Consider the following 18,140-nt stretch of genomic DNA (forward strand, 5'->3'; position numbering starts at 1 on the left):
TGAGTATGTTTTAGAACTTCAGAGTGGTGATGGTTGCACAACATTTTGGAGTGTACCTTTTAAGAGGTTTAAATTTATATTATGTAACTGCCACTGGAGTGTACCTTTTAAGAGGTTTAATTTTATATTATGTAAATTTCTCCTTAATAAAAAATTTAAAAAGCAGCAGTGGCAGTGTGGTCCTTCTTCCTCCACTGACAGACCCCTCTTTTCATTCAGTGCTGGTGCAGGGAGGACTGGCTGTTTCATCGTCATTGATATCATGTTGGACATGGCTGAAAGGGAAGGGGTCGTAGACATCTACAACTGCGTCAGGGAGCTGCGGTCACGGAGGGTGAACATGGTGCAAACAGAGGTACTCCCGCTCGCCACTTGGCCTGGGGCCTTGGTCCCCGGCGTCTCTCCTGCATCTCCCCCTTTCAGGGCCAAGGGCACAAGGAATCCAAGCAATTATCTGTTCAAGTGATCTACATGGCATTCCTGTTCCTTCCCTCCCTCCCTCCCTCTCTTCCTCCTTTTTGTTTTTCCTTTCATAAACCAAAGAAAGCCAGGAGTTTTCCAGGTAACAGAATCAAGAACCTAAATTTGCACATTTTTCTATGTTAAGGGACCCAAAAAAGTCTCTGTTAAATGCTCAGAGCTGGAAACTAGAGCAAGACCACTCCTGAGAATAGTGGCTAAAGGGTTATTTCTGTGCACTTCGTTCTTCTCATGGGGTCCTGAAAAGAACAGAAGGCTCCTGACCCTAAAAGTTCTGCCCAGTGTCTGGCATACTGGGGATTTGCCCATTTTGTAGAAGTGCTCTATACTAACTAATAATTCTCTAAGTGGAAATTCAGGGTATGTCAGGAATTTCCATTTTTCAGAAGCAGTATTACATCCTGCTCTTAGGACATTCATAGTTTACTCATAGTTGATGGTTTTGAGTAGGCGTCACACCCACCACCTGGAAGATGATTCATGAAGTGAGGTGAAGAAGATGTAAGAAGTCCTTACATTTAGATTGTGCATTTAAGTTTATGAAAGCCTCTGGGAAACCTAATCCCATTTTTTTTTAGCTAACATAAAAATAACAGAAACTGTAAATGCTGCTTTCATGGGCTCTTCTCCTTAAAAAGGGGATACTGTGTTTTAAAGATAATAATCATAATAATTTATCTTTTAATGTACTTTATAGTCAATCAAATGTTACCACTCCCATTTTCTAACTTTGATCTTTTTCCAGGAGTTTAGTGGTTGTATGCTGTTTTTGGGAATCGATCTGTTGGACAAGAGGTTGTTGAAAAAAATGAATTAAAAGTCCTTTTTGTATATAGAAATCAACCAAATTAACTGTAATAAGAGACTTTTTAGACTTTTCATATAACTAAAGATTAATAATAAATATGGTAAGACTCTATTAATGAATTTTAAGAGAAGTCAGTGCCAAATCAGAATTAGACACCCCATGTTTACACTGTGAACTCATTGAACGTATATATGACAACACCTCTCTGCACTTCTAAGAGCTTTCATAATCATCATATTAGGTTTTATGTTCTGAAATAAGAGCTTCAGAACTTCTTGTCTTCATACTAATGCCAAGTTTTTCTGGACCTTCTTTCTACTGTTATTTTGATCAGCAAATCCTCTATTCATCATAAATAGGTAAAATTCTGCTCATTCCTCATCTGAGGAATTTTGATTTCCAAGTGAGTAGGATCAGAATGACAGCAGTCTTTCGGCACTGTTTTCATGATGCCGCAGTATGTGTGGTGGTTTGTATTGGGTCTGATTGGTTTTCATCAATCTGTGTAATATTTTGCATTGCGCCCTAGTCTTCCAGCACTCGAGCCCTCGGACCGTGTTTCTCTCTGGAGGAGTTGTCTCCACTTTCTTGATGATGTGAGGCTGAAATTGATGCCATCTTTCTCCTTCTCTGGTTTTCTAAAGTTAGTAACTCGTTCCGTCTCCTCCTCCAGGAGCAATATGTGTTTATCCACGATGCGATCCTGGAAGCCTGTCTTTGTGGAGACACCTCTGTGCCTGCTTCCCAAGTTAGGTCTCTGTATTATGACATGAACAAACTGGATCCACAGACAAACTCAAGCCAGATTAAAGAGGAATTCCGGGTAAGTAATGCCTGAGGGAGGGGCGCTGCACAGTGACTTGCTCCTCAAGAAGGATTTCAAGGTCAGCACCTGAGTGAGCCCTGGAACCACAAGGTTCCTCAGCCTCCACAGCACTGTTGGCATTCAGGGCTGGGTAACTCTTGTTGGCATGTGCTGTCCTGTAGGATGTTTAGCAGCAACCCAGAGCGCTACCCAGGAGACGTCTACAACATCACCACCACACAAAAACATGTGTGAGAGCCACTAGTTTAACAACCATTTCCACCCCTCCCCTCTGAAAGCAGACACTGAGTAGTCCCCAACACTACTCCTTGTCCACAGCATAACCATGGCTCAGTCATACCGTGGAAGTGTGTGTTAAGAAGACTTTCCAACCAAGAGCTCTCCATTGTATTCCTCACGTTTGCATTTTGTCCAAATGTACCTGACTCAAGGCCAGACTCTTCCCCCACCTCTGACCTCCCAAATCCCCAGGTGTCCCACTCCAGTGGGACTTGAGGACTCTTAATCCTACGGACCTACAGTGGCCCTTAGGCCTCTGCCTCTCGCCCCTGTGTGTGATGGGCACTGTCTGTGGACAAAATCCAAGAAACGAAAAAAATAAAACTCAAACAGTGGAGGGTTGGGGAGGGGAGGGGAAGGGACAGTCTTGCAGTCAGCCACAGGAAGCTTGCATCTTCCCAGCGCTGCACATGAGAGGAGTCCGCCGCCAAGCCTTCTTGCCCTCCTGTGCCTTTCTTTTCTCATGTAGACCCTAAACATGGTGACGCCGACACTGCGAGTGGAGGACTGCAGCATCGCTCTGTTGCCCCGGAACCATGAGAAAAACCGGTGCATGGACATCCTGCCCCCAGACCGCTGCCTACCCTTCCTCATCACCATTGATGGGGAGAGCAGCAACTACATCAACGCCGCCCTCATGGACGTGAGTGCCCCGCTTCCCGGGCGGGTCCGTGGCTGGGGCAGCTGGGGGACTGCAGAACAGGCGTGGGTCTTCCCCTTCTGCTCTCTCACTCTTCTGTTTTTTAAGACACAAACTTTTTTTCCAACAAAAAAATAGATTTCAGATTCCACATATGTTTTTGTGTCAGGGCTGATATCCTTGGTTTCTCAGAGACCACCAGGCCGGAAGTATCAGTAAATGCAACATGGCACAGTTGCCCTCTGAGTGCTGAGACTTTTAACCTGCTGGCCAGGGAGCAGGGGACAGCTGTGAAGTCACCATGGCAGGAAAATGGGTTAATAGGTTTGCAGCATTTTTTTAACCTGTAATTAACATGGGGGAAAGCACAGCTCATTACTTCCTGTCAGTCTGTTTACTTATTGCTGCTCAGTTGATGGAAAGAGTGAATGAGTGTGTTCTGTACTAAAAAAAAAAAAAAAAAAAAAAAAAAAAAACGGAAAATGCTAATTCTATTGGTGTCATATCATAAAAGGTACCTAAACTTGTCTGAAGCTCTTTAGAGCTGTAAAAAGTGCATGTATTCTTTATGCCAGAAATAAGAACACCGTCACACGTACAAATCTCTAGCAAACAAGTTTTAGAAAAAGCAGAACTTTTAATTATGTTTAATTTTAAAAGTAAAGTTAAATTTTCTCCATCAAGAGAATTATGTATAGATTAGATATTGCCTTTCTACCAGAAATATTTTAAAAGTTGATAAGAGATACTCATTAAGTTTCCTTGGTATCAAAACAAGACTTTTATCGCTATTATTCTGCAGAGAAGTTTATATTTAGTCTGTGTTGGTGTTGACAGTGGTGACAGAATTCAACAACTGTTAAACATGTTCAGTGTTTTGTGCCACAAGTTTCCTTCTGCATGAAATAACTTAGCTTCTTCCCTTCCCAGTTTCCTGAGTATATCTGGAGCATTCTTGTTTGTGTTTGCAGAGCTATAAACAGCCTTCAGCTTTTATAGTCACCCAGCATCCTTTGCCAAACACAGTGAAAGACTTTTGGAGACTGGTCCTGGATTATCACTGCACATCCGTAGTTATGCTAAATGATGTGGATCCTGCCCAGGTGAGACCCGGATTTCTTACAGTCAGAGCTAGTTCCAGATGATCAAATTTGTCTGCACACTGAGTTTGTTTGCACCTGAGAAATGCAGGCCCTGGTGCTAGTTGAAGTTGAGAACTGGGGATGCTAAACACAAAGGTTAAAAATCAGGTGGAATTAGGGGTTAGAAAGTCAGTCGAAACCAGAAATACAGGTTGAAACCATAGATGGTTGAGGTGACAAGGCAAAAGAGGGCCAGAAGTTGGGCCATTCCTAAAAGATGGAAATACTCACTGGAGGTTTACAAGGTCATAGACCGAGTCAAAGCTCAGCAGGAACCTGAACATTGCAGAGCCAGAAGCAAAGCAGGCAAACCAGAGGACAGTGCAGAAGGGAAGATAGCATTTGACACAGCCGCTGATCACATTCCTGGAGTTACTGTGTGCTTCCTGGCACAGCTCACCGGGAGCCTACAGCTAGAGATCGTCATGTAGGGTGACAGTGTCAGGGTGACAGCAGAGACAGGCAAGCAATTTTAAGACACACAAATTAGTTTCCTCAATGCTTTGATAAAGATATTAAAGTGAAATAAAACTGGAACTTGGAGATAAGAGAAGTTTGAAATGATAAATGGGGCTTTTGCATAGTTCCTCTTAAACATAAAAGAGAAAGAATTGGACAGTGATGACTCAATATTAGTAATGGGGTTAGATGCGAGCATTAGCACAGTGGCCCTTTAGGAGATGAATTTATTGCTTTGGGATATGCCTATACCAATCATAGACAACCACCATGATAGTAGGCATTATGGGAAATTTGACCTTAGCATGTTTTAAGAAAAACCTTGTTCTGGAACTGAATTAATTTCCTATCCAGTAGACACAACAAATTCTTTCTTTTTCTTTAAAAAAAAAAAAAGGTCTGAAGTCTGAAGCATTTCAGCATCCCAACTGGACATGATGGCAGGATTTTTCCTTGCTATAGTCTGTTTTCTTGCCATCATCCATCCATAAATGGCATGGACATTCAATTCTATAAGGTTTTTAATTATGTCTGAGGTACTCACTGCATTATAGTGTCGAAGCTCTCGCCTGAAAGCTGGTTAATGAAATAATAATGATAATCTTTGTTCCTATCCAGTCCTTTTGGCTTAAGAAGCTTAAATATTTTAGAACTCTTCCCCACTGATGCTCTGAGAAGGTTAGATTACAGTCATTTATAAAGACAAGCAGACACCGTGACTTGAGAAGCTTCAAAGACCTAACTCAAAATAGAACCAAGGATCCCGATTTTCTAACTTACGGTGGCATGACTGAAATTTCACGAATTCTAGAATCTTAAGTCACAGACACTTATAGAATAAGGGCTTCTTCCTTATTTAGAATCATTGTGGTTTTTTTTCCTAATGTAAATCCTGAAATGCAGTGATATTTTTGTTCATATTAGTGAACAAGACATCAGTGATTCTAGTGTGTTCTTTTTGAACAACTGCATTGGAATTCTAAAGCTGCATTCTCAACCCGAACTATCTGGATTCAAACCAAGCCTTGCCTGGCTTGTGGGTAGGAAAGACAAAAAGACTCCAGTTCTATTCAGCAGACAGAGCTGATTTTCAGAGTGAGAGAAAAGAGGCTCCTGGGATTCAGTCTTTTAGCGAACACTAAACTGAGCATTTGAACGTAAAGTCTTTGCAATTGCACAAGAATAGCACTCAACTATTTTAAGTATTTATAAGTCTGGTTCATGGACGTGTTATGCACCATTTAAGCCATTTTCTACATGGTTTACTTGGGCAAAGCATAGAATGCAACATGCTAAGAGGCAAGCACAACCCACATCATTCATATTTCTTTGGTGTAAGTGGCGAGCTTTTGGTCAGGAGCTTGAATGGAAAAAGAAAGCAGAAAGCAGAGTAAGCTCAGGCAGTAGAAAAATGGGCAGAACGGTTCAAATGTACGTGTTATAGCTTTTATTAACATCTCGGCTTCCCATCATATGCCTATTAATTTTAACAGTCGGTACCCTGGGGCATCAAACAGAAAATAAACAGCAGCATGCTATTATTTGACAAGGCAGTTTTATAACCTGTCGCCAGGAAGTGCTGGTGAGGAAGGAAAAATTTCATGGAAGCATTATTTAAAAATAAATAAATGTAATTTTAAAAATACTATCAGCTTAGCTAACATTAAAAAATACCCTTAGTTACTCTACTTTCATTCTTGCTTATAAAATCCCAACCTTAACTGTTCTGTGATAGAGAGAGAGAGAGACTGCTGTTTCGGTTGACGCACTGCTAACTGAAAACTATCCTACAATCTTAGGTATAAATCAACCTTTGAAACCTTTGACAATGAGATTTTAGATCCTTTGGAAAATAGAAATCATTTAGAAAAAGAAATTTAACCAGTGGATTCTCCCTTTCTGGCACATCATTCTGCATAAAACTAGGTGGTGCTTCTCCTCTGCTCTTGGCCCAGTATAGAAACAGATTGTGTAATAAAGTAGTTCTCCCATTGCCTCTCCATAGGCCAAATGTCCCTCAGCTAAACGAGAAAGATAAAAGTTAGATGCTACTCAAAAAAAGTCATTGGGGTAAGTCCCAAAGGAAGTGTAATTTCAAACTTTAAATGCCTACTAAAGTTTCGGGGCTTTAAGAAGGGTTTTTGAAGAGAAAAGATCTTAGCAGTTCTTCCTTCCTGTTTTCAAGGGTAGGAATTTTGTGGGGTGCTGGCTAATAAGCCACCGTGCCCAGCACCACTCCTACCGCACTGAGTTGTGCATTTATATTCATGCAAAAGTTCTAGTTACTCAGTATCACCAATACCTAGAGTTTGAGGCTCTAGGAAATTGTGTTTTTAGTTAGGCCCCTTGCAGGTAAAACAGCAAAGCATTTATTCTTATTACAACAGGTTTGCTAGATCTGAGTTGTGAGGGTTTGGACTGGAACGTGAAAATGCAACCCAACAATGTTATCAGTTCCAAACCTTGTCACAAAATACCCTTATTCCCGATGGTGATTCTAAATCCCCACACAAGCCCAGCTAGCAGAGCATGGAAATTTGGGCATCAAGAGGTGTGTAGCCATCTTGAGTACCTTACATCCTGGGGTGGCACCTCTCCCTGGGGCCTGATGAGAGTTCCTTTCAATATGCAAAAGGGCACATGGCGACTGCCATCCACGTGACCTCTTTGGAAAGCAGAATTACTCATGGCTAAAGGTACTTTCTGAGAAAACGAAAGAAAAAGTCCTAGGAAAAGGACAAGTGGAGCTGAGGAATCAGCCAGCAAGGCAGTCTAAAAGCCTACATTGCTGAGAGGAAAAGAGAGAAAGAAAAGAAAAAGGGAGTCAGTGAAGTCCTCAGAATTCCTGAATGATTTCTCCAAACAGCATCTCACACCTGTAATTCCAGCACTCGGCGGGGAGGCTGAGGCAGAAGAATCACTGGAGAAGAGGGGTTCAAGACCAGCCTGGGCAATGTAGCGAGATCCCTGTCTCCCCCTAAATACAAAAATTAGCCAAGGATGGTAATGCACACCTGTGGTCCCAGCTACTTGAGAGGTTTAGGTTCAAGGATCGCTTGAGCCCAGGAGTTCAAGGCTGCAGTGAGGCATGATCACACCACTGCCCTCCACCTGGGAAGACAGAGTGCGACCCTATCTCTTAAAAAAAAAAAAAGATTACTGAATGTCAATACTAACCCTTATCCAAACTGTTAGGAACAAATTTCCTCTTATAATTAACCCTGTGTTTCTTTGTTTCGAATTCAGTTGTGTCCACAGTATTGGCCAGAAAATGGAGTACACAGACACGGCCCCATCCAGGTGGAATTTGTCTCTGCTGACCTAGAAGAGGACATCATCAGCAGGATATTCCGTATTTACAATGCAGCCAGAGTAAGAAGAAACGAGCCTATCATGCTTATAATTATGGTTTCATTTATTTTCTCAGTCCCTTAATGTTTAGAGTACTCACTCCATGTCAGTTACTGTTCTAGGAGTCTGGAATATGTCAGCGAACCAAAAAAAACAGATTACTGACCTTACGGAGTTTGCATTCTAATGGGAGCAGTATTTAGAAAGTAATGATACTTATTAAAGCACAGTAAGGCAGACATTATTCAGGACCATCACAACAGGTGCTGGGACCTCTGTCACAGGACCTTGCAGTGGGCGAGGGAGAGTGGGCTCAACTCCGAGTTTATAGCCAACAGGCAGGGTGGGTACGTGGATGGAAAATTACCAAGGGGAGGCATCAAGAGTAAAATGGTTTCTGGCTAAATGAACGTAACGGGATTCCTGATGAAAGCAGGCAAGGTGACCAGACATACCTGGGTGATGGTGGAGGATGAGGAACCTGATCAGATATCAAATGTGATCAGATATTGAAGGTAGGGGGTTCTTGCCACAGTGACTTAGCAAAAATTGCCAAAACTGGATTTTACAAGGAAGTTCATGGATGGGCCTAGGAGAAGGTTCAGGAACCTGGGGAAAATTTGGTCAAGCAAAGAATTGGTATCAGAAAACAGACAATAAATAACAGATAGCATAATAGATGCACTAAGTTAGGAAGTGACAAATGCTGCAGGAAAAAAAATCAGGGAGTTAGAAAGTGCCAGGGCCTTTCTCAGCGGGAGCAAGCTCTGTTGTAAGCATGTGCGCCCTGTGAACCAAGACAGAGGAGGCCAGGGAGCACCGCAGCTCTCTGGAGAGGCAGCTTTCCAGGCAGAAGGAAGGGTCAGCACAGAGGCCCCAGGGTAGGGCTTGCATGTAAGTGCTAGGATGGCAAGGAGGTGGCATGGCCCAGGCTCAGTGAGCAGAGGCAAGAGTAACTGATGGAGTGAGCAGTTCACCTGGAAGAACAGTGGCTTGGGGGCCCCGGGTGGAAGGGCCTGGCAGTCACTGTTAGCATTTGGATTTTTGCTTTGAAGGAAATAAGGAGCCATTACAGGGTTTTGAGTGCCAGAATCCTATGGTGTAATTTACATTTTAAAAGGAGCACTCTGGCACCTGCATTGAGAATAGACTGGAGGAGAGAGGCATCAGGAGGCTGCTGGGATAATCCCTGTGAGAAATGACAGTGATGGGAGAAGACATCATGGGTGAGATGGGAGAGAGCAGGGGTGGAGGTCATGAGAAGGGGGAGGTTCTGATCTTTTTTGCAGGTAGAGCCAGCACGATCCCAGGGAATGGAGGGGAGTCTCAGGGTTCCTGTCCTGAGAGCTAGGATGATGGAGTGGACACTGACTGAGCTGTTGTCCAGGCTGCCGGTGTAACAGGATTGTTTGGGGGTGGGGGCATCACAGAAAGAGGATCGGGAGCTCAATTGTAAACACAGTAGGTTTGGGGTGATTGTTAGGTCCTTAAGTGGGAATATTAGGTGGGTCTTTGAAAATATAAAGGTGAAATTCAAGAGAGGGCTGAACCAGAGATATGAATTTATGACTTATTGGGACATTGGTGATATCTAAAGCCATGAGCCTGAATGAAATCAAATGAGAGGAAGTGGAAGCACCCTAGGGAGGAGGCCAGTCAGCAAGAGGTCTGGGAGAAGGGGAGACTGAGGCAGAGAGAGAGGGAGGGACTGCTGCGGGAGAAGGACCAGCCAGTGAGGAAAGCGTGTTGACAAGAAGAGAGTGTCACCCATGTCAGATGCCACTGAAGGCCACAGAAGATTCGGTCCAAGTGATTTAGCCATGGCCAGAGTATAGCTGTTTTTATGTTTCTACCATAAGCTAAGTAACACTTTTTTGAACTCTGCAATTCCATTTCATTATGACTAAGGATTAATTAACTGTTGCTATCTTAGCAAGATTCAACATCAATAAGCAAACCCGTATTATGCTCACAGGAAGCAGTGTTCTCTGTCTTCACACTGAGCTCACAGACATCTCCAGGTTATAAATTGTTACCTGTAATTGAAGTTATTTACCACTTAACATTACAGTGTGGTCAGTTCTTATGCTGTGTTATTTTTCTCTTGGCTTTTGCAGAATGGGAAGCATTCTGCCTCACTCGTATTTGTCTGGCCTGTCATTTAAAACACCTGGTTGTTTTCAACTGCTCGAGATTAAAAACCATAACTCTTCAGGCCAGCAGAAGCCACCTGGGTAATTTGTAGGCAGGACTCGCCTTTAATAATGGGAAGATCAAGTAGGTGGAATCAGCCCACCGGAATTCAGTAAAGTCAGTAATGCCTGTTTTCTTTCCACTCCCCGATTGTTGCCTGATTCTTTGTAGCCCCAAGATGGATATCGGATGGTGCAGCAATTCCAATTCCTGGGCTGGCCGATGTACAGGGACACACCGGTGTCCAAGCGGTCCTTCTTGAAGCTCATTCGCCAGGTGGACAAGTGGCAGGAGGAGTACAACGGCGGTGAAGGCCGCACCGTTGTGCACTGCTTGTAAGTACTCGGCAGAGCTCTCGGTTTCAGAACGGCCAGACCCCGCACTCACTCTCGCCTCCTATTTCTGTCTTTTGCTTCACTAGAAATGGAGAAGAAATAAGTAGGTCTTGGTGAAGGGGTGATCGTGACACTCAGTGGAGGATTAGTTGGCTTTTCAGGAAGCAGGATATGTACGTTTTGCATTTGGATAGTGTGCCACTGCTGTATATGCAAGCACTGACCTTTTTGATTAGGACCCCCTTCTACAAAAAAGAAAAATCACTGGTTCTTGAGAGCCAATTGTGATGTTTTCAGGAATTTTCTGAGCTGGGTCTTCAACTGTTGGTAACTTGAATTCATCCATGGTAGAAGGATTTACATCATGGAAATCAACAAATGCTACAACTCAGGACTCCTTCTCACCAGCCAAAGCCAGTTTACCATCACATTACTTGATTATTGTATTGGAAATCATATGAGAGGTCTTAAAGGAACTGGTGTGTGTGTGCGCGCATGCACATTCTTTTTAGGAGAATGTGTATATTGGGAGAATTTGGTTACAGCCAGTGTCCCCAAAATGGGGCTTCCAGGCCAGCAGGTTTTGCAGGTGCTAAATGTGGGCACCCTGCTACACATGGCTCCCAGCCTTACCTGCACATTGAGATGTTGGGGAGCTTTAAATGAAAAAAAAATCCCACACCCAGGCCACACCCAAACCAATTAAATCAAAATCTCTGGGAGTGGGGCCCAGACGTGGGTGTTTTTGAAATGCCTAGGTGATTTCAATGTGTTGAGATAATAAGGTTGAGAGCCACTGAATAGAGAATGCCATGCTTCTCAAAGCACTTTCACCTGTATTTTCTCATTGGCTATGATATGTAGCTAATCAACCAGCTGGAATCGGCTTAATGGAACAGGCAATTTAAAAGTCATGGCAGTTAAGGAAGACATTTAGAGGATTTGTGGAAATTTAAAGTATAAGCATATGTCGCTTTTCAGTGAAGTACATTAGAAGTACACAATGAGATCTCTCTTAAATTGAAGGCAAAACAAAGTTTTACTCTGGGTAGATCAAGCCTAGTTAAAATTGCAGACCTGGCTCAGGGCGTGGGTTACTCTCCAGTCAGTACCCTTCTCTGATGCAATGCCGCTTCCTACCCTGGGCCTGCAAGGTCTTCCTGGAGGTCTCCCTGGAAGCACAGGAGTCTGCCTGCCTCTCAACAATGAAAACGCGGTAGTGTCTCATCCTGCAGGAAACTGATATTCCCTTGGAAAGAGCCTTAGGAACCTACCCGCCCACACTTGTCCTCAACCAGAAGTTCCAATCTTTATTTTTCTTTTTTGAAACTGAGTCTTGCTCTATTGCCAGGTTGGAGTGCAGTGGCAGGATCTCAGCTCACTGCAACCTCCATCTCCCGGGTTCAAGCAATTCCCCTGCCTCAGCCTCCTGAGTAGCTAGGGCTAGAGACGCGCACCACCATGACCAGCTAATTTTTTGTATTTCAGTAGAGACGGGATTTCACCATGGCTAGGATGGTCTTGGCCAATCTTTTGTCCTCTAAAAAGGAGTTTATTAACCTCACCTTTCTCTAGTTGCTGTCATCACCCTTTATTCTCAGGAACCCAGTGCATTAGAAAATCACTATCAAGAAAATCACAAAAAGAATTCATTAGCAGTCCACATCCCTATTTTTATTTCTCTTCAATCCAGATCCAACCTCTGACGAGAATAAAAGGCTCACACTGAGATGATACAATCCCAGCAAAGAATATTGACATTGTAGTTTGTTTGTATCAGATATGTCAGGTTTTTCTAAAATACTAAAAATAGTTTGCAGATACCCATGCCTGCATCTGGAGAGCCCCAGCATCTGGAGCTAGATGTGTAATGCATCTTCCCCTTTGGGGTTAGTAGCTTTCTAAAAGGGCCAGTGCTTTAACCCACAGCACTAAGTTACTAGTGGCTAGAAGAAGTTGAGGCACCAGGACAGGCCTAAGAGGAAGACATAAAGACTCCTTAAATCACTGCACCTTGTCAGCAACACTCTTCCCAGAGACAGCTGTGACCACAGAACTAAACAGTGACATTGCTATTCATGTAAAACCTAAAACCATCGGCTGTTCTTCGCAGTGGATGGTGGGAGGGAGGCATCCGTTGTTTCTTCTCTCCTGCCTGTGCAGCATCGCTTACATTTTCCGCTGAGAGAACTTTGGTTATTCTTTGGAACATTCTCCCCTCTCTAAAGCCCTGCCTTGGTTCTTGTGGAGCTGCCTCTTGCTCTCTTAGCATCAAGGTGGGCATGAGACCCAGGCCTGGTGGGAATGTTTATTTTTGTTTACATTTATATGTCTAAATCTAAGGGTTTTTTTTTTTTAGCTATAAGGAACAAAGTTAGTTTACATTGGCATCCCCCAGTATTGGCCAGGAAAGAATGCTTTGAAACCACTCCAGTGTTCCTCTCAGAGGCAAGAGCATGGCATTCAGCATAGTGTAGCGCCACCTAATGGCTGTGGGTGGAGAGTTCCCGCCCGAGACAAGACTTGGAGGTGCTTAAGTGAATGGTTCCTTGAGCCACAGATACTCAAGGTATGCAAATAGGGAGTGTTTTTCTTTATATATGTCTCCCAGCTAATAAAACTAGATTAAATGGATAGACATAAGATTTCACACTTTACAACTTGATGAAAATAATGCATTAGATAATGGTCTTCAACAGCTGCTAAAAGCATTAGGTGCAAAGCTGATGGGAAAAGCAGTGTCATGTTAGTGCAAGGATAGAAAACAGCTGATCTTCTGATTAGGAGAAGAGACAGTCCAGGAACAGATCCACACCTCAGCGTCACCTGACTTACAACAAAGATCGCGACACAGCACTGCGGCGGGTGGGGAAGACTGTCTGGACACAGTGGTCTCCCTCCCTCTGTGTACAGAAACCCCTTCCAGATAGATGGTAGACCAAAAGGGGAAAGTGAAATAACAAAGCTTCTAGAAGAAACCATAGGAGAAAATCTTCATGACCACAGGTAGATTTGTTCAACAGAACACTAGCCTTGAAAGAAATACTGACAAATTGAACCTTCATTAAAATTAAGCTGTTCTCTTCATCAAAACATGTCAATAAGAGGGTGAAAAAGCAAGACAGTGGGAGGAGAGTTTCATAATACATCTGTCTGACAAAGGACTGGGCCACAATGTCTAAGAACTGCTGTACTGCAAGCCAAAAGGAAAATGATAGACAACTCAGCTTATGAAATGGGCAAAAAACTTGACAGGTACTTCACTGAAGTAAAAAAAGATGTCCCAAATAGCCAATGAACATAGCAAAGTTACTCAACATTATTAGTTTTTAGGGAAATCCATATTCAAATCAGGATCAGATGCCACTGTGTACTCACCAGAATGGCTGAAATTTTAAAGACAGACAAATAAATGATAATCCCAAGTGTTAGTGAAGCTGTGGAGTAACTGGAACTCTTATACACAGTAAGAAGGAAGCAAATACTGTACAACCATTTGGGAACTGACAGCATTTACTAAAGCTAAACATACACACACTGAGGCTGAGCTCTTCTGTTCTTAGAGAAATGACTGCAGAAATATATCATCTACCAAAAGATAAGCTTATCGAAGGTTTACTAGTAATATTTAAAAACTGTAAACAGCCCAAACATTCATCAGCTGTTGGATAAATTGTACAGTAGTATATTCATTCAGCAGAATTCTTCTTAGCAATATAAAAGAATAAACTACCGATACAACACTATGGGTGATTCTCACATAGACAACACAGAATGAAATAAGCCAGTCTCAGAAGAAGACATATTATATGGTTCCATTTACACAAAGTTGAAAAACAGGCAAAAGCAATTGATGATGCTAGACTTAAGAATGGATTATCTTGGCCAGGAGCAGTGGCTCACGCCTGTAATCCTAGTATTTTGGGAGGCCGAGGCAGGCATATCATGAGGTCAGGAGTTCTAGACCAGCCTGGCCAATATGGTGAAACCCCCATCTCTACTAAAAATACAAAAATTAGCCAGGCGTGCTACTGCGTGCCTGTAGTCCTAGCTACTCAGGAGGCTGAAGCAGAAGAATCACTTGAACCCGGGAGGCAGAGGTTGCAGTGAGCCATGATTGCGACACTGCACTCCAGCCTGGGTGACAGAGCAAGACTCCATCTCAAAAAAAAAACCAAAAAAAAAAACAGGATTAACTTTGGTGATACTGATGGTATTGGTGAGGGAACTTCTTGGGGACTGACCGTGATTTTTATCTTGTTCTGAATGGTGGTTACATGGTGTATGCATTGGTAAAAATTGACAGAGATACCTGCTTACCATTCATGGTCTTTATTGTAGATATATTATACTTTAGTTAAAAAGCTGATTTGGAATTTCCCAGTGGGCTGATCAAGCTGATATCCAAACACAATGATCACACTTAAAACCACAAAACAAGGGATAACCAGATATTTTTGGCTTGCTTCCTAATAAAAGTATACTTTAAGCATCCTTGTATAAATAAATAAATCTTGAATTCTTATCAAGCCCTGGAACGACCTACCAATTTACAGGAAATACAGGGTTAGAAAGCAGCATGTTAAATCATATCACAGAGATCTGATGAATGAGAAAACTCTAGAATGTGGCACTGCAGGACAGATGACCTTGTTTCCTCAACAAATCAATTCCCAAGAAAAAAGAGCAAAGATGAACTCACAGATTAAAACAAGTTTGCAAGACATACCAACCACATCCAATGTGGACTTTGCCTAGATGTGGATTTTTTTAAAAACAGCTATAATAAACAATCTGGGAAATTGGAACACTGACCAGAAATTTGATTATTTTAAAACAGTAATGTTTACTATTTTAGGTATGATAGTTATACTGTGTTTGAAAACAAAAAAGTTCCCTTATCTCCTTGAGGAGAGAGTGACTGCAGAGTTGATGCAGGGACAGTGCAGGATGAGCCTGAAACATCATGTGGTTGCAGAAAGTAAAGAAATACTCAAAAAAGGTTGGGGGCTTGTCAGAAAGGAACACAAGAGCCAACCTGATGGAGCTCCCACTGGCCAAAGCTGGAACAACATGAACAAAATCAGTATTAGTACCACTGGATTTTAGCTCATAGTATAAAATTAATATGTATAAGTTCACACTGAAATAAATCATAAAATAAATAAGCAAATACATAATTTAATGGGGAAGAAGAGATAGCTCTTTCTTAGGTTAGAATGTTGAAAGAGAGGGAAACAGGAAATCACCATTAGGCAAACACCACAGTGATAATTGTTGCAGACAAGATCGACCAACAGATGCTCAAATCAGTGGGCAAAACTTTGAGGAGAAACAAGATATTTGCATAGTCCCAAAATATCTTCCATCCAGATATTGATTGACTGCAAAGAGAAAGACAGTCTTAACAAGTGAGCAAGTTAACATCAGTAGTAAGACAGATGGACATCCTGAACCCCTGGGAGGAGGAAACATCCCCTCTCATCTCTTCTTACCGAAATGCATGGCCTTGTTTCCAGTCGTGAGAAGACATCAGACAAACCCAAACGAAGGGATGGCCTACATGCTGTAGTTTGTAATCACTTCTCAGACTGCAGCTGGGGACAACAGCCACTTTCTACTTCTGCATTCTACCTTCTTTATATTCTACAAAATCACTGATCCATGCTCTTCAAAAGTGTCAAGGTCAAGGAACACAAGGAAAGACTGAGGAAGTGTCACTGACAGAAGGAAACTAAGGAGACAGGACAACTGCATGCAAGATTGGATTGGATCCTGGACCAGAAAAAGGACATCCGTGGAGGAACTAGTGAGATGTGACTGCAGTCTGTGGTTTAGTTAATAGTATTGTGCCAGCACCACGTTCTTGGTTTGCGCAATGTGCTGTTTTCATGTAAGGTGTTCACATCAGGGAAGTTATATATGCAAGGAAATTCTCTATGATATTTTTACAACATTTCTGCACATCTAAAATGGGCTCAAAGTAAAAAATTTTCTTTATAAAGAGCCTCTGTGTTTTATGGATAAATAATGAAATGCAAATGGGTGTTTTTAAAGGCCAGATACATCTTTGAACATAACCCATACTTGTCACACCAAGTTTCCTGGCAGACCCTAAATGAAGTTCACTGAAAATTTTCTACCATGAGCCCATAACGATGAAGTAAGTGCTGTATCAGAGAATGATCTGGGCTGAGGTGAGCTGGGGAAGGCTCTCCAGTCAGGTGACCTGTGGCCAAACATTGCGGATGACTTGCTCTATTTGCTTTAATTAAAAGAATCTGCCCAGGTAAGAGGTCCCTCAGCCTCAGAGGCCTTTGTTGTTACTGGTTCACCAGGGTTTCCACAGCTCGTTTCCTCAAGTATTTGCACGATGCAGTGTAAAGACAAACCGAGTGCAACCATCTGATCTCTTTCATGACAGGAACGGGGGAGGCCGCAGTGGGACGTTCTGCGCCATCAGCATCGTCTGCGAGATGCTCCGGCACCAGAGAACCGTGGACGTCTTCCACGCTGTGAAGACGCTGAGGAACAACAAGCCCAACATGGTCGACCTCCTGGTAGTACACCCCCTCTGAGCTGTTCCCTGAGACACCCCGTTAGCATTAGAATCCACGCCAGCTCCCAACTTTGCAGAGAAACTGATGCATAGAGGAAGAGACTCATTTTCAGAAGCACAATGTAATCACTTTGCTTGTAGGGCTTTTTTCCTTCTTTCTTTTTCTCCCTCTTCCTCTCTTTGTTCCTCACGAGGAGACTTTGTCTCCATCTCATTTGAAATGTGGAAATAGTTGAAACTCACAAGTGAGCATCCTTATTAACTTCCCTCCCTGGCAGCGCCTTCCACGTGGCTAAGCACTTAGTCTTCGTGGAGAAGGAATAATCATAGTATGTGAAATGCCAGATTTTCAAATTATATATTTTATAAATAGCTTAATCACCTAATATTTATCAAAGCTGTGAATTTCAGTTTGACATCCAGAATATTGCATTTAATTATAGTGGCCATATCTGAGAAAAGGATTAAAGGAGATGAGAAACAAAGGACTATGTGCAATTATTTTCTTAGAGTATTTTATGAGATCTCTTTTTATGTGAGCTGTTGAAATGCCAGCCACCGTGACTCAAGAATAGTAGAACAGCTTAAAGGAGGAAGCTTTTAGATTAGGGTTCTGCACTTCTCTGTGAGTGGAGGAAGGATCTGAAGGAGACAGCGGGACTAATCCAAGGTTGGAAAATGGCTTGGGGGCAGGAGAGGGAGGAAGAGGTGGTCAATGCGACAAGCTCCAAAGCCAGTGTTTCCAGGTCTGCAGCATCACAGCCAGGGTTAATGTGAAAAATTAAAGTGACTAAAGACGGAGTCGAGAGTCAAGCTAAAGCTGAGGAAGGAGCTGTGGTCCCCGTGCAGTTTAAGAAGTCGTAATAGCAGTGCTCAGCGCTGGCTAACAATAGTGACCAATGACAGCCAGCTCTCAAACGTGTCCCACTCAGCACGAACCACTCTCCAGGGCATCCACTTTCCCCACATACATGTCTCATGCCTGATGAGCTGCTCCATTTCCAAGAAACATGGCTGCTGGTCAGGGAATTCGGCACACACACACTTGGCTAGGCACACACTCTCACC

At 42.8% G+C, this 18,140-nt stretch overlaps 1 protein-coding gene across 8 annotated transcripts in view; it reads left to right on the forward strand.

Moving 5' to 3' along the window:
- The window catches only part of PTPRM (protein tyrosine phosphatase receptor type M), an 849,557-nt gene that overhangs the window by 819,671 nt on the left and 11,746 nt on the right, over positions 1 to 18,140 (forward strand). For all 8 annotated transcript variants that reach the window (XM_012446821.3, XM_012446813.3, XM_064379418.1 and 5 more), the window contains 7 exons: positions 220 to 355; positions 1,962 to 2,111; positions 2,863 to 3,036; positions 4,005 to 4,136; positions 7,881 to 8,006; positions 10,350 to 10,513; positions 16,938 to 17,073. In XM_012446821.3, the coding sequence (XP_012302244.1) occupies positions 220 to 355; positions 1,962 to 2,111; positions 2,863 to 3,036; positions 4,005 to 4,136; positions 7,881 to 8,006; positions 10,350 to 10,513; positions 16,938 to 17,073 (1,018 nt within the window). The remainder of the gene's footprint in view (positions 1 to 219; positions 356 to 1,961; positions 2,112 to 2,862; positions 3,037 to 4,004; positions 4,137 to 7,880; positions 8,007 to 10,349; positions 10,514 to 16,937; positions 17,074 to 18,140) is intronic.

The sequence above is a fragment of the Aotus nancymaae genome, unplaced genomic scaffold, assembly GCF_030222135.1.
Source record: "Aotus nancymaae isolate 86718 unplaced genomic scaffold, 86718_ANA_hifiasm-v0.15.2.pri h1tg000020l, whole genome shotgun sequence".
NCBI classification, from domain to species: Eukaryota; Metazoa; Chordata; class Mammalia; order Primates; family Aotidae; genus Aotus; species Aotus nancymaae.